The sequence below is a fragment of the Miniopterus schreibersii genome, assembly GCF_964146895.1.
Source record: "Miniopterus schreibersii genome assembly, chromosome: 7".
Taxonomy (NCBI): Eukaryota; Metazoa; Chordata; class Mammalia; order Chiroptera; family Miniopteridae; genus Miniopterus; species Miniopterus schreibersii.
The window spans coordinates 16,384,427-16,401,985 of record NC_138108.1 but is presented as its reverse complement, the minus strand read 5'-3'; the positions used below and the strand labels follow the sequence as shown (position 1 = coordinate 16,401,985).

Below are 17,559 nucleotides of genomic sequence, written 5' to 3'. Positions count from 1 at the left end.
AAATTGATTTAATCTCACACTTATTCAAAGGGTCTATATTGAGTCTCAGAGTCTAGCACTAATAAATAAATATCCAGTTCTATAGGGTAGACTTTTCTAAAGCTGATGTTTGGAGAGTTCACTGCATAGTGAGAAAACATGCGATGACCATTTAAACTCTACTCAGAGAAAAGGCTCTGGCAGGTAACTAGTCAAAGAGTAAATGTAGGGGGTGTTTAATGCTAAATTAAATAATATGATGCCATTTCCTGCACGATTTATTTCATGATGCACACAGTTTGGTAAAAGCCACCATTTCAAGTAAAACAATTCATTTCCACTGACAGATATTTGTATTAAAATCTCAATTTGTTAAACTGTTCAAATGCCTTTAAAAATAATTAAAAACAATTTTACTACCTGAGAGTGAGGTATTTATTATAAAAAACAGAACATATGTATAAGTACATAAAAATATGCTATTAACAAAGAGTGGATGAACCAATTCTCTTAATTAAAAATATTAAACCTTCATAGGAATAATTTAGGCCTTGGAAAGCAAGCTAATGTGAACTCAAGTAGTATTTTACAGACATCATAAATTCTATGTATGGTTATTAATAAGCACTAATTTATTCTGTTTCCTCAAAACATTTTCTTCATCAATTGTTTTAGCAAGCACTTTATCACCAACATGACAATTCCCTGACGATGGGCTACTAGATGCATAATCAGAACAAGAATCACTGATGATATGTTATTTACTAAGATGACACTTTCCAGGAAGAATCTATTAAAAACCAATCTAGAAAACCCAGTAAGTTTTAATTTAGGGCTATAAAACTTCATATGTCCTCATAATTGCTTTACTAACATACTTTATGTGTTGCTGTGCACAGATTGCTTGGCAACAAAGGAACATAGACCAGAGGAACCAGACAAACAAAACAACACGGCTTATACCAAGGCCCCGATCTGGCATTCCCGAGCATTTCTGCAGCCAATGCCAAAGTGGAAGCATGGGACCGTTCCATAAAATAACGAAATAAAAATTCTGAAGCTCCCTTGGCACTCTGCTTATCGTGGTAGTGGGACCATGTTACTGTTATGGAATTGTTAACCCAACACCCGTTCAGCATCCCCCAAATCCAGTTTTCTGCCCGTGTCTGGACACAGGCAAATGAAAAGGGTCTCAGTCCAAGACCTGCTGGGCAGCTGTCCTACATTTTTAACATTTTAATAGTCTTTTTTTCTTCCTCATGACTCACTTCTGCAATGCATACTTTTGTTCACTGTAGAATTAGGGTAGACACTTTAAATTCTTTGCAACATTAAGAAAATTCACAAATGACCATATCATAAGAGCTGTCATTTACATTTTGCATATTTTCAGAATTAAGTGCCAATTTGAAAAATATACTGAATTCTAAATATATATGTGTATTCTCTGGATATTTGAGAAGGGGTAACAAGAAAATAAGTCCCTGTGCTTATTTTTAACAACAACAACAAAGTCTTCGCTTAAAATGAAACTAATGATCTGTGCGCATGAAATTGCATTAACTATAGCTCACAGAATTGCTTGTATATATTCAAAAGAACAGACAAAACTGTATGAGATATATCAAAATATAATTAACAGTGTCCCCAGCAAGTGATCAATGTTAACTTTAAGAAAGTAAAAGTGTCCTCTTCTAAAATAAAAATCACACAGATTAGCATGTAAACTGCTTCAAGTGTGTATTTGTAAGTCTCATAAATTTTGAATAATATGAATTTTAAACAATATAAGCTAAAAATAGTTAAATTTATAAATGTATCTGCTATTATCTTAAACTCATATTTAAGAAATAAAATGCAAGTCCCCTCACTCAGAAGACTCACTGATACACCAACGTAATCGGGTGATCACTGTAAATTTTGGAAAGATGCTACTAGTTTTTAAAAGATGTTTCAATATGCTGTCCTTCACACTCTCTAATAAACCTCACTGGTAATATAAATTACAGTAGAAAGATATGAAGAGCAATCCAAGTTAATCAATAGCCACCCAGTGAATGCATGACTTCTAGGAAGGCAGAGAATCTTTCTTCATCCTAAAATGCTTAAATTAGATCTTTTTGAATAAGATATTAAAGATTCAATATGCCTGAGTCAAACCAGGGAGGACAGGAAAGGAGGACCCAGACTTACAAAGCAGTCGGTGTCCTTAGGTCCCGAGCAGCCTCCAGCACATTCTCGATGACAGCAGTCACTGACGTAGGGTCCATAGCACCTGCCATCACATTGTTCTGCACACACCGTCCTTGTCACTGCAGAAGACAGATATGAAGCCTTGATCAAAGTCAGCCACCAAGAGGAACTTCTAAGGGGACTTGGAGTAGTTGAGAAAAGCTGGGCTCTAGAATATCAATTGACCCAATTGATATTCAGCAAACGTTTACTGAATGAAGTCTGCAACAGGTCAAAGTTACTCTACAAAAACCTTCAAAATTAACACATAAATTAGTTTCTATATTCTTTCTTGTTCTAACAAATACTACTGTGCTTTATGAAAATCATACAATTCAGCAGGAGAGAATCAAGCTTGAATGAGGCACTCCAGCAGGTTACGGAAGGTGGCGTCCATTCCCACTGTGCACTGGTGGGTCCTACAGCGGGTGTCCCCAGAAATAAATCTAAGGTTTTTACCAGTCAGTGCAAAAAGGAAAATACAAATCTTTACATGATTCACATTATATCTTACATGATTCATATCAGATAGACAGACGGAAGGATGGAAAGAGAGAGGCAGGAGGGATAGAGGGAGGGGGAGGAAAGGGAGAGAGAGAACTAATCCGTAGCACAACTCTTTCCATTCCTGAGATATCAGTGAACTTTCTGTCAAGATTCTTCAAAAAGAGGGAGCCGTGTAAGGAACAGAGCAACATTCTTGGAGGAAGGAAGGAGGGAAAGAAGAAAGTAGAGTAGAAGGAAAAAAGGGAGTGAGGGAACAAAGGAGGAAGAAGACACATTCATACTAAACACAACAAAAACTTCCTTTGGTCTTTTCTTATAACATCCTCTAACGCAAGCTGACGGAATCCTATCAAAGTATAGTTTAGTAAAATCAGTGCTATAGGCTGGGCTTCAAAGTGATAGTACCAGGGGAACCTATTCTACTTATCTCACTCATTAAAGACATATTTTAAAAGTTCTAGAGGAACACTTTTACAGGCTATGTGTAGCACATCACTTCTTGGTTTCTGGATTTCCACTTGTTTCTTCCTACCTCCTTACTAGTTTTTCAAAGCTTCCTTCACTGCTACTAGAGCAAGGCTCTTCTCTTAAAACATTAGTATTCCTCAGAATGGGTCTTGGTTGATCTTGAGAATTTTACTGGGCTATGGGCTCATGCCTGATGAAATCATTCATCTCTTACTCTGTAGTCTACCTATAGGTAGGTTACTTTCAGATCCAGATGTGAATTCTCTATTGAGCCACAGCATGAATCCCTAGTTGTCTACAAACGTCCCCATTTAGATATCGCAAAATGTAGAAATGGAAAGTAACTCACTCTCCCTCTTTCAGCACCAAGTATATCTCCCTTCTTTGTTCCTGTATCTCAACTAATGGAAGCGCCATCCATCCATCCAGCAGCTAAGCTAAATGTTTGGGGTGTGTTTTCTATTTCCCATTTCCCCTTACCATCACTTCTCATACCTAACAACATTACCAAGTACTAGCAGTAAATATTCTTCATTACGGCCCCTCCTCTTTACTCCAACTTTGTTCAGAAACTTATCTCTAAATGATCACATAGCTTTATAAAAGTTTACTCAGATCCCAATGATTCCTCCATGCTGCTCTAAAGCAATGGCTTGAAAATATAAGCCACTGTCTATAGAAGTCAGTGTTGTTTCACAGCATAAAACTTACTTGCCATCCCTATACTAAAACGATAAACCTTTAGCAAGAGATAAAAGTCCTTTACTAACTGACCACTATCTCCCTCTCTACGGACATCTCTCACGTCTCTCACTGTGCTTCTGCATCCAGCCACAGGGAAACGCCCCTGTGATGCCTGCTTCCCTGCACCGCATACAACTGTGGTTCTTATTGCCTTTTCCACACATCCCTTCATGCTAACATCCCTTCCTGTTTTTCTGTCTAGCAAATAGTCCACAAAGAGATCCAGCCACTTTTGCTCTGAAACCTTCCCAGGCTCATCTCCAGGCTGGGATAGTCTGTCGCTCTTGCTCCTGAACAAGCAGGACGATAAGCTGGCGAAGGAGTCCCTGCGCCTGAAGGCTGAGGCTCAGAGGCAAGCTCCACCCGTGATCCAGCCGGTTCTTTGCCTCTCTGGATTTCATTCTATGCCTTCTGCGATGGAGCTGGGTTAGCACCTATCTAATGAGACTGAAGACAGAGATACAGTCACAGAGTGCTTAACAAGGCCCTTATTTAGTTATTACATGTTTGCTCCCTCTGCCAAATTATTAGTGTAATTTATTGGAGTGTATTGTCTTAGTCAAGTTGTATCTTTGGTGACTAGTACAGTGTTTGGCATTTAATACACAATAAATATGTATTCCCTCCAAGTGAATAAATAAGTCTTATTAACCAACTCAAAGTATCTGTTACTTAATCTCTAATGCCCTTATCAGAGAAGATACAAGGTAGAGAGTTAAAGAGACAGGGCACTAAGAAATATAAATAAATACTGAAATATCAAGAAACAGAGTATATCAATATGCAAATAACTTACAATTATTGTTTATATCTATTATTAGACTTAAGTGCTCCTTAAATTACGCCACTGATTATTTCATACTCCCGTATTTTCACTTGGATGTTTTTTAATAGAACATGATGATGATATTGATAAAAATTTACAATGTTTCTATCTGAACTATATTCTCCCACTGGACATGATTATATTCCCCCCCATGTGGTACAATCAATAAAAACAACAAATAGAGTTTAAACTAAAAATGCATTCTGATTCATTCCCTGTCTTGTTTTTATTTTGTAAAAATAAAATAATATGATACGTCTTAGCAAAAGCTTATAGAAGATTTGAGAAAAACAAAATTTTAGGTCTGGGTTTGTGAGGGTATGTTTTGTATTTGCAACTTGAATAATACTAAATTTTGAACTAAATAATTTCTTCTGTAAGTATTCAAAAATAAAATTCTACAAAATAAGTCTACCAGGCCTGCCCCTTACCTTTTTTTAAGTCTTTGCTAAAATCTCACCTTCTCAATGAAGTCTCCCCTATTTAATACTGAATCTTTTCAAACTACTGATTGCTGATGGACACTTGGACCCTCTTCTCTGTCTCTTTCCCTTCCTCTTTCCCTCCCTCTCTCTCTCCCTCCCTTCTTTCCTGTATCTTTGTTACAGCATCAATCACCACCTAATGTATTTTACAACTCATTTATTACTATTACACTTATTTTGTTTGCTGATGTATTCCAATATCTACCTGGCATTCATGTACTTTTTATTTATATTTCACATACATTATACATATATATTACTTCTACATTATATATTAAATATACCCAAATAAATTACATCCACTTCATAGTCATACGTTATACTTAAGTTAATGTTCTTAAATTTTACCTAGTGCTATACTTATTTACATGTCCTAGTTAGTAAACCATACCATATAAAGAGAACACTTCTAGTAGATACTTTTACAAAGAATGGATTTAAATATAATTCCTCTTTCTGATTTAAGAAGGCTTTTTTGATATACCAAGAGCTGCTAATTAAAATAGCAGATGAATGTTAAGTAAACAAATTACTAGATTTGGAATAAGTGTTATCACAGGATAGTTTATGAATTTGCTTTTAGAGGGAAGGAATTGCTCAGCTGGAAAATAGCATGAAGTGAGTCAGCAATCACATACTGTGGGTCCCATCATATTTTAATCCAAGTCACGTACATTGAGTGTTTTTATTTTTAACTCTATAGTGATTAAAGGTAACTTTATAAAATGTTTTCTCTTTATGTATATATTTTACTTGGCCTTTCCCATAAAATAGGGAAATTAGTGTAGATAATATTTATAAAGGTAATTAACCATAAATTTATTTTAAAATTACTTATTAAATGTTCATATTAGGATCATTACATTGAGTACACTATTTAGCATGAAAATAATGTTATGAATATAATCTCATAGTACAATCTTATATGCTATAATAATTATTACACTGTGGAACTTTTAAAACATGTATGTTAAGTAATTCCATCATGTGTCTTATTGAGTCGACTGCAAATTTTTCAAGATAGCTATTTCTTTTATACAGTGGTCACATATCTCATATTTTTTTAGGACACTATGATCTTAGATATACCATTCCGCTTGAGGAACATGCAAATAAATGTCTCTCTAACTCATTACTTTGAAAATGTTTGATTTAAGCTATTAAGAGACAATTAAATTACAGGATTTGCTATAATTGATTTAAAAAATAAAAAGTAAGACCCATTCAACACTAAAAATAGCACTTTTTGCCATCATGGTTTTCACATGCCTTAGTTCCAACTGAAAGTTCAGTAAGCATGAAGCATTTTGCAAGTATTTGCTTGACATGTAATAACATAAGTAAACAGAAAGGACAAAACGCACTTCACCTCTAAACGGTGATGTGACATAGTTAAGAAACATCTCTTCACCTTGTTGTGTGAGGTCTGCTTTTAGAAAGAAAAGATTCTCTCTGTACAATCTACTTCATGACATTTGCTGATTAATAAACATTATTTACTATGAATTAAACACATCAGGTTCTACTCATATTTTATTACGATGGAAACAAAACACAAACAGTTCCTGAAATCAATGAGATAACTCACTTAGCCTCGATGGGAACATTAACTTATAATTGCTTTGGTTATACTAATTTCCATCCTTGCTTGAATATTAATTCATTAGCGTTTTCCCCTGCATTCAGAATCCTGTCTAAATGGCTGCATTGGGTGCATTAAAATATTTGGGTCAAATATTAACTAGCTTATTCATTGGCGGTACCTCAGTAATAACTGTGTTCAATAAATAAAGTAAAACGTGGGAAGTTAAATGTTTATTATATTAGGGTGACTAAACTTGAAACTGGGACTGGGGATTCATTCAAAATATCCATGAGAGTCAGGTGTGTAAAGTCTAAGAGCCAAATGTTCCCCAGTTAGGGGATGCTGCTGAGGGGACATCATCTCAAACTGTCACCAATACCTGTGCTTCCGAAGGACGATAACTGGACGCCTCCGTGTGGAGTGCCAGGCAGACTCTGGGAGTGGCCCGGGGAGATGCGCGGGGAAGATGCAGGGCCCTCCCCCCTTCTCATTCAGCAACCCATGGGGCCCCTGGTTTCCCAGAAGTAGCCTTTATAAGCCAACATTTCAAAATCTTTGTTCTAAGACTCTTCCTTCTGATTTATGAGAGGACACCCCACGTAGGGTAAGGCGTCTGTTTAGACGGGAGAGCAGAGATGGAAACGGGTCTGGAGCCGCATGGCTATTGCCTGTCTCCCACTCGAGCACAGGCTACTGAAACCAATCACTGTTGCCACACTCGGTGAGACCTCAGCATATATAAGGCTATATCCTCACTCGGATAAGGGAGGGATTTTTCACTGTAAGTATTTATCAGTTATTTTAACCAGCAACATAAGGTCTGACACACTGGGAAGAAAGCTCTCAGAAGATATTTAAAAAAATAACTGAACTTAGCCAAGCAGAATTATATAAAGGACCACAATCATATTCCAGTCAATCAATCAGTGGAGACCACAACCCTGAAAGGACACACCTGGAAAATTGCTGAACATTCTACTGAGATATTCCCCTGGGGCTCCCCCTAAAATCTCCTCCCTTAAAACCCTTTGGACGGAGGACCCAGAGCTCTCCCTCCTGGGAGCACACCCATGCCTTCCCCTCCCCTCCCCACCAGGCGCTTTATCTTTACCTTCCTCACTCTCAAGCTCCAAGGGCCCTTCCTTTGCCTCTATAACTTATTTTCTAAGCCCGTTTCTTCTAGGAATTACTTTTTCCACCTCTGTGATTTACCAAATAAATGTTCTCTTGCAGTTTGGGTCTTGGCTCTGAATTCTTTCCTGGCCAGAACTCAAGTACAGGGATTGGTGAACCCAGGTTTGGCCTGACCCCATGGGTCAGACGCCCAGTGCCAGTCCTGCCACCTACAATATTTCCAGAGAACATGCACAACTTTATATATTTTCTTTATACCTCTTGATCCTTTAGCACGACATTAAGCACTATCACTTAAATGACATTAAACTGTATTTTATAGAGCTTTTAATATAACTATATCTTCTGTAGTTAAAATGGAAATCATCCCATTCTTTTAAATCTTTAAGAAAAGTCACCAAATTACAATAAATATGATCAACTTATAGCATTATCAACAGCATATTAAAAGAGATTTTTCTCTTATTTTCTACAAGTAAATTATTGGGCCTCTTGGAAATGTTTTAGATGGCCATAATTTTATAAATGTATGCAAGTAATCAGTCCATTGCAGTGTTTCCATTAATTTTACAATATCTCTGGAAACTACAAATCTAAAAAAGGAAACCAGGAAATAACTGAAATCAATAAGAAGTCTATGGACATGCAAAGTTATTAGTAAAATACAAGAATTTTAATTAAAGATGTTGGCTTTTAACAAAGGCTCACTGTTATCCTGATTGATCGAGCCTGCTGGCTCAGCTTTCTTTTTTCCCCATTAGCTCCCACTTGGCCTTTCTCTGCTCTGATTAGATATTTACTTCATTGGCACTTTCTTTTTAAATAACATTTGTTCCACTAAGATTGTAAATACAAGTACACTTTAAACAAATTGTATGTGTGTGCATGTATGTGTGCATATAATAATTAGTTTATTATTACATTTGTAATTTCTCATTTTGGTTTTACAACTACGGGAAACTTTTGGAAATTTCATGAAAAAAAGTACATTTTCATTTTGAGTTGCTACATTTTCTTGCTTGATGAAAATTTGAGGAACCAAAGTACATAATTATCTTCTTAGATTTTAATATTCTCTTCAAAGAAGTTCCAGGTATTTTTAGAACAAATAAAACAATAAAGATAAATTTAAAAATGTATATATGTATTTCTAAACTTTTCCCTAGTAGTAAATGGAATCCATAGCCAGGCCAAGGTGTTTTTTTATTTTATTTTGTTTGTTTTTGATTGTTTTTTCTGTTATTAAAGTAAAAGTTTTAATATATTACAACTACTGAAACTAATTTTAATTGTACATAAATATAATAAATTACTGAGGAAGTTGCTAAATAATTTCTAAATTTTCCTATAGCATCTGCATAGAAACAATAAGTAACGTACACTATTGTTTGGAACACGTTTTTACTTTGCCAGTACAGTAAAGTGCTCCATTCATAATTACCTACAATAGAACAAATACACTGCTTGTATTAATTTTATTGCTGTTCTATTTTTAATTAAAAAAAAAGATTTTGAGATAACCTAGCTAGAAACAATACTGTAGAATAAAGGGTGAATTCCACTAGAAGTTTTCCTTTGGTTAAAATAATAGAATAGCTTTAATCAATTTCTTAGACATTTCAATGGTCAGAGTAGTTGAAACATACTATTGTCAAACCCACTTACATTTTCAATTAGTCTCTAAGCAAGAAATGTCATATGTAAAACAACTTCGGAGACTGAAGAGAATATCAAGTGGTAATCAGTTGAGCATATTTTAGTTATATAACCAGCAGCTGAAGAGAATTATAACTACTTTAATGCAAAATGTACGAAAGGATTAGGGGAATCAAACTCTAATATTTTGATATATTGTCATACTACAAAAATTTTAAAAAAAAAGCAGTGTCTAACTGAGATGACAGCAGGTCTAGGAGACACAAGGAATGCATAAAATGAAACATTCACGCTGCCTAGTAATAGGTGACTGGAGAGAACTGACCCGATACTGTGTTCAAAGATAAAAAGGGACTTTTGCGGTATCTATTTTAAATGAGATAAATGTGCTTTATGTATCTTGCAGGGACACAGATAACTTTGTTCTTTTAATCGTTGTTATTTATGTCTTAACGCTTAGTCTCTCTCACACCTAAACCTACGTAGCTCAGACCTGAGGACTCAGTTCCTAGGACTGGAGAGAGTTGTCATTCTTACCAGTAAGCCTGCTAAGTAATATTGTGTAAGCTTCAGACTTTACATAGCAGATAAGTTTGTCTCCCCTGACAGGACTACATTAATCCACCGAATCAATTTACTTAAGGGTAAGCTGTGTTGTGCAGTAAGGCGGCCACGATTTAACTGAGCTTAAAAGTACTTTCAAGTCTGAGTCACTTCTCCACATGTAATGCCGCTCTCAGCATCCAATCATGGGTTCTATGTCGATCCATTAAAACTGTGTGAGAAACGTTCCTGTTAGGTTTATAGGGTCATGATGCTGTAACATCAAAAAGAATGAAAGAAGAATGAATTCTAATCACTTTAGAAAATCAGAATCACGAAGTAAAACAGTAAGAATGGAACACTTGGCTAGCTTCTATAAGCACTGTCTACTTACTTTAATATTTAGAAAATTATTTCCATCGTCTAAGGTTTTTTTCTTCAGAAATTTGTTTATAAAAATAATTTATACCTTAAAGAAACACTTAAAAATAGATGCTGGTTCTGCAGGTCAAAGCCTGAACATTAGTGAAAGCTATACGCTTAAATTATTCAACATGCAATCAAAGCTAGATATAGTACACAAACCAGTACGTAAAATAAGTCTCAAAATGTTACTAAATTTAACAATTTTTTTTTAAATTTACTAAAATTCCTATAGGTATTCATCAGTTGATGTCCACAGTAAGCTGTCAATTTATATACACTCTCCTTCCATTTCACTACATCTATTAAGAAACAAAAAAACAAAGCCTCGTTCTCATTTTTCCTTTAAAAGTTCTGCCCCTTTCTCTATTTCGTTTGGCATAATGCCCTCTTGATTTATCCATGTAATCTCACTTATATGTAGAATCTAAAAAGGAAAATAAACAAAATAAAAATAGACTCATAAATAAAGAGAGCAGACTGATGATTGCCAGAGGGGAGGGGGGTTTAAGGGAATTGCCGAAAAGGGTGAAGGGATTAAAAAGTACAAATTGGGGGTCACAAGACAGTCATGGGAATGTAGGGCACACACCTGAAACCAATACAAAATAGTACTGATTGTAAACTGTAATTAAAAAATAAAATTTAAACAAACCAACTTCTGCCCCTTGCAGACCTCCCTTCAAGCTTACCATTGTTACCAGCATTCCTGTTTTCCCATATCTCTTTTCAGAGATGGCTCTCTGATTGCCACTGTTTCATTTCACCCTTACAAGTCATTCGTTATCTTGCACTAGTTCTCCCAGAGCCTGAATCATTTCTCTTTACTCCCACTTGTCACTTTTTAGTCTTATTGAGGATAATTCCTGGCACATTCGCTGTTTTAGGAGGAGACTCCTGTGGGGAGATGTCAGCATTGATATGATGTGGTGAATGAAAATGATTCTTAACATCTGAGATGTGGGGATTTTAAATACCTTTACCTTTTTTCCCTAATGCATGAAGAGTCTCAAAGAATAATTATTTGTAAAAAATAAGAAAAAACTTGAAAAATGATGGCATTGAATACTCCCAGAGAAGCCCTCAAATTTATTGCAGTCATAAAGAAAGAAAGAATTTCTAAACAATATAAGACTCTGTCTTTCAGATTTTACAATGTACTTTTGAGTGGTCAATCAACAAGAGCACAATATTTTCAAAAACCTGCACAATGTATGCTTTCTGATTTTAAAATGTTCAGTCAGGATTCAGAGGTAAGTGCATCTCAAGGGGGTCTAAGGGGAAGTCATATATTTTAACTAACTGAAAGACCATCAGAAATCTAAAAGAAACCTGGATAATTTTACATTAAATATTTTCATCATGTATGTATATCTTTATGGTATCTCTATGGAATCTCTCATGAGATCTAATTTTAAAAAAAATATGATCATATTTCTAAAATTCAGGTCCTACAACAAGTACATACATCTTTGACTACTTCCAAAGTACATTTTGCCTCAGGATGTTGGGCTCTTTAAATATGAACAAGCAATTTACCTTTTGGGTAGCTCAAATGAGAGACAACAGGAGTGAATGTCAAGGGCAAGCAGCCTCCACTTCAGTCCAGGTCTTTGCTTTCTAGTTCCCCAGCCACCCATGGTCAGGAGCCTTCACAAGGTGGAACTGGGCTACAGGAGTTTTGCATTCATTCAGACTTAAGAAGGATTATGTTTTCTAAGAGCATCTCCTTTAGTTTATTATAATATTAGCTATTCTTCATTAGGTCCTTAGTATATGCCAAAAAATATTTAAGCATTACAACTACATTATGGTATTGAACTTGATTCTAATAGAGAAACCTTCTGAGGTAAGTGTAATTATTTCTATTTTATAGATTAGATAACTGAGATTTAAAAAGGTTAAGTCACTTTCTCATGCTAGGAAGTGGAAACAACTGGGATTTGTTTCATCTGGCTCATTTTGAATCTAATGCCCTCGCTCACTAAGTCGTACTATACAATATGGTACACAGAGCACAGTGTTGTCTTTAGACTCAGGACAATTAGGTTGAAATTCCAGGTACTAGATGTGTAAATTTAACAGCTCTCTGAATCATTTCCTCAGCTTATATTTCCCCAGTTGTAAAAAGAGGTTAATGATAACTGTTCTCTTTAACTCACAAGACTATTATGAAAATAAATTTTAAAATGAAAATGTTTTATAAACCACACAGATCTGTGTGAATGGATACTACTCTAAAATGAGGACTTGAACATATCAAATACATGTCAATGTATTTATTGAATTTAAATTTGCTCAGTTCTGTGGGGTAGGCACAGTGCCCAGTAAGCCAATTTTAGGTTATTGTTGTTGACGCAATTTCTATGCTGAAAAATTAGGTGAATTGAATGACCTCTTGGCTTATGGTTTGATACATGAGCTATGGTGTGATGATTTTCTTAGTCAAGATTCCCTCTCATCCCCACTTGGTGGCAAGTAATGAAACTCATTTAAATATACTAGACAAACATTGTTTTTCTTAAGAGATCAAGGATAGAGCACAGCTGGACCTCATGAAGGCCAGAGAACTCAGAGGCAGGAACTGGCAACACTGTTTCTCTCTCACTCCGATACTCCTTAGCCTCTATATGGCTGATTTATTCTCTATTTTTATTTTTTTATTCTGAGTCATTGAGGACTGGCCATTTCTGCTTCTCATTAACACACTGGTTCAAAATGGAAATATCTACTAGGTTTAATAACTCTTCAAGTTTCTAAAGTAGTGCCACAGCATCTCAATCCCAAATTCAAATTCTCTGGGGAGAGAATCGGATTGGCCTAGCCTGAATCAAAATCTGCTCTTAGTATAGGATTTCTTAAACTTCAGTGCTATTAACATTTTGTTCTGAGTAATTATTCTTTGTTTCGTGAGAGTGGAATCAGGCTCTCCTGTGCCTTGGTAGGATGCTATTGAAACAATGTCTACAGATAGTATAGTTCTTATACATATTTCAAACAGTAATCTAATCTTACTTTGGAATCCTGCTTAAAATCCTTGTCAAAACGTTGCTGCCCTAAAAAATTGTGTCTATGAAGTAAATTAATGTAAGTCTACACTGAGATGCTACGTTTCTTCTAACCCTTTGTCAAAGACTCAGATTTGATAATACACTGCTTTGCCCAGGGAACAGGAAAAGAAGCACTCATCAGACATTGCTCCTGGTAGAAGAATAGTTACAAAATTTATAGAGACCGTGATCTCTAGCAATCAAATTTCTTATACATGTATCTTTGACCCTGCAATTACCACTTCTAGGAATTAATGCCACAAGTAAACTCATGCACATATGCATGAAGTGAAAAAATCAGGGTGCATTACAGCACACAAGGCATGCTAACATTTGAGTGAAAAATGGGCAGGGATGGATACAGACACCACCAGGAAGCAAAAGCTCATTTTCATGTTTCTTATCAAAAGAAGTCTGAAAATAATCCATTGTTAAAATTATTTGACCATTTCAAGCCAATGTTTTCTAACAGGTGAGCACTTACAGGTCTGGCAATGATTTTCTGTGGGTCCCCAGCATCGGCCAGTACAGGACTTGTGGCAACGTCCACCTGTAGAAGAGAAAAAATCACATGCAGCTTATAATCTTTCACTCTTCGACTGTGAGCATCTCTCCAAGGAAATGGTCTTGCTCCTTTATGAGGATATTTATGTCATACTTGAGTTGAAACATAGCTCATAAAATGCCTGCCTAAGTGACAAAACCTGAATGTCAAATACATGGGAAGTGAAATACAATCTCTTCATATTCAAAATCCTCTCATCATTTTATAAAAAAGGAAATAAATGAATTTGTACATTTTACCAGCTAGTAATAAGTAAATATTTACATTAAAGAAGTTTTACTTTGATTACTGAACAGTTTTATGCTTACGACCTATTGTATTTGATATAATTTCTACAGTTCGTAGCTTACTGATACCAATAGTTACTAAGGATCAATCAATAGTTAAATCTGTGAAAACAAGAATGTTCTTATAAACACATAACAAACCATCAGAATAAAATATTGTATATATAATTTAAATGATCTTTAATTGCAGGAAGTCATGAAGAGTCCTTGACCATCAGATGAACCTTGACCTGGACCTGGGCGACGGGAGGACCCTCACCTCTCCCCTGTCCTTGGAATGTACATCCTGACTATTTCCAAACTAGCAGCTGTTTCAAGGGTGTTACCTTGAGAGAATAAGGCGTTGTTGAAACCATCTGGACTGAATACATGACTGAACCCAGTGAAGGCCTCTATACAAACTTTGAAGATTCTAGTGGGGTAGGCGGTGGGAGTCTACTCATCTTGTGGCCATCTAAGACAAGCTTCATGCGTCAGTTCCCTTGCTTATTAAACCTGCCACCTACCAATCTAGAGCTGCCTGCCTCTTTCATCCGTCTCTCTATACGGCCAATGTGCAAACCAATATCTTTATAAAAAAATTTCAAGCAATAAGATAGCTAAAATCTTTTAGAAAGTGTAATTTCCATTATTTCATATCACCCTCTAAAATTATTATTGTTACTACTTTCATTTTCAAATACCAGCCTTTATCTGCTGCAGTGGTGTTTTCCTCTTAAAGACTATGCTACCATGGCTATTTGCCTCAGAAAATACAGTTGTCCCACAGAGAAACTCCCATAAGGTCTCAACAAAAGAACATTAGCTAAAGAAATTATGCATAATGATTTTCTTTGAAGCTTGTTTCTGAATTTTATAGGCTCACTCTACATTTTTGTGGGCACAGGGATATGGAAGGGGCTTATGTTTAGAAAGAAAAGTAGACATTAAAACTATTAACGATGAAAGCTTTGCTATAGAATCCTTACTAAACCTTCTCTGTTAATTTTATAATATGAATTGCAAATGCGTGTATGCCTAGGTAAGACATTTATTATAATATGTTGCAAAAATTAGGGAATAGGGCTCTATTAAATGTTTTCATCTTTTCTTGACACACAGTTTTTAACTCTTCAACTTGAAAGTTCTTCCACCTGGGCAGTGTCTCTCTTTCTCTCTCTTTCTCTCTCTCCTCTCTCCTTATGAGACTGACTGAGTAAATGTATTAAGTTACATGTTTTCACAGTTAAGAAACAAGTTCAGCAGATATACTCTCTCAGGCTGAACCTCAGACCATCCTACTGGTCTACCCTTCTGCTGGTGACCAGTACTGTTTTCAAGTTAATATAACACTCAGGCTCAGCTCCAGTCACCTTCTTAAAAGTGTCAGGATCCTTGCCATAACAGAGTTTATTTAAAGCAATTCTGTTTGTGAAGCGCTGCTGCTGACATCAACAGCCTATAATATCCTGTCACTCGGCCATCTGTTTATTTAGATCTAAACACATTATAACTACATAATCAAGCTCATTCTAGCTGACAAGAAAGGGACTCCATCTGGCCTGAACAATATAACTTTAATCAGTGATAACGATAATTATTATTAAAAACCTACTGGAGTTCTTTTGTACAAAGCTAATAAATCTAAATTGATTTATACCAGCGGAAATTAGAAAGTACTGTGAAATAAAATGGGAAGCAGTAAAAACTTTTTTTTTTTTTGAGTGCAAACTTTTTTATGTGAAAGCAGCTAATGTTAATGTGCTTTGTTAGATGTGTTAAAATCCTTTAAATCGACCCATTAAGTGGTCTGTTAACTGAAACTACCTGAAACAGAGGATGAACTCCCATTTACACTATGACTTGACTAATTGCGTTTGGGGCTAATAAAATATATAGCTTTATTCGTTGTGTCCAGAGTACGACCTGTAGCTGGAAAAAAGCTTAGTAATATTAGACATTTCAATACTTTCAGTGTTCCCTTTTTATTGGATTACATGTTTTACCTTCTTACATTTGTAGTCCCCATTTGCTACCCCAAAACCTCCTACTCCCAGATCCAAGGAGTAAAGGACTATGACTCTAATTTTTTAAAAAGTATGTTTTTATTGATTTCAGAGAAAGGACGGGAGAAGGGGAGAGAGAAATACCAATGATGAAAGGGAATCATTGATTCTGGATCAAGCCCCCAGTGCGCCCCCTACTGGAAGTCAAGCCTGCAGCCCAGGCATGTGCCCTGGTCCAGAATGGAACCGTGACCTCCTGGCTCACTGGGAGACACTCAACCACTGAGCCACACTGGCCGGGCAATACATTTTGCTTTTAGTTTATGGTTCTTGACAAAGTCTCATGGTGATGTCCAGCCAACTGGGAACAGTGATATAGTGCCCACCCCCTCCCCACATACACACAAAGTTTAAATAATTTAACCTTGACTGCCTACATGTAATTATAAGATTTTGTTTGGTGGTTTTCATTCACACGTAAACAGAAATGCCTATTATTGCTATAAAAGGAAGCCAACAATTGCTTCTCTTCTGCAATTTTACTCTGTCTTATTTGTATTCCCCCCCACCCCTTTTTGGAAATCCAAAGGAAGGGTCACATCTCAGAATCCACGTCCCCACACATGCTTCTGCTTCTGTAAGTGGTTGCTCATCCGGCCCTGTCCCTCCCCTTATCTCCAGAGCATTGACTTTAGAATCTGCCCAGGCATTCTGCTCAGCATCCGTCCCCCAAATGGTGCGATACATGGCACTTGTGCTAATACTATTTTCACTCACTTTTTGCAATTAAGTAAATGTCAAAATATTTTATGAGAATCTCCAACTGGATATATTTTTGAATTAATGTATTTGCCACAGTTTCATGCCTGCAACATTGGTTTGATTCTAATATACAACTGGGTAGTATAGTTTGATGGGCTATTACATTTACTATGTTTTAAATTCTGTTTTTAGTTCCAAATATTTCTGCTACACAAAAGTGTCAAAAAAAGAGAGGGTAGATAAAAGGTTTCCTTAGTAATTATCTATGTAAAATTGGGGGGGGGGGGAATCCACAAACTCTTTTCTTACCTTCCTTCCATCCATCTAT

At 36.0% G+C, this 17,559-nt stretch overlaps 1 protein-coding gene across 4 annotated transcripts in view; it reads right to left on the bottom strand.

Moving 5' to 3' along the window:
- Positions 1–17,559, bottom strand: part of ERBB4 (erb-b2 receptor tyrosine kinase 4) — a 797,001-nt gene that overhangs the window by 237,370 nt on the left and 542,072 nt on the right. For all 4 annotated transcript variants that reach the window (XM_081141986.1, XM_081141988.1, XM_081141985.1 and 1 more), the window contains exons 5-6: positions 14,117–14,182; positions 2,173–2,291 (exon numbers count right to left, since the gene is read on the bottom strand). In XM_081141986.1, the coding sequence (XP_080998112.1) occupies positions 2,173–2,291; positions 14,117–14,182 (185 nt within the window). The remainder of the gene's footprint in view (positions 1–2,172; positions 2,292–14,116; positions 14,183–17,559) is intronic.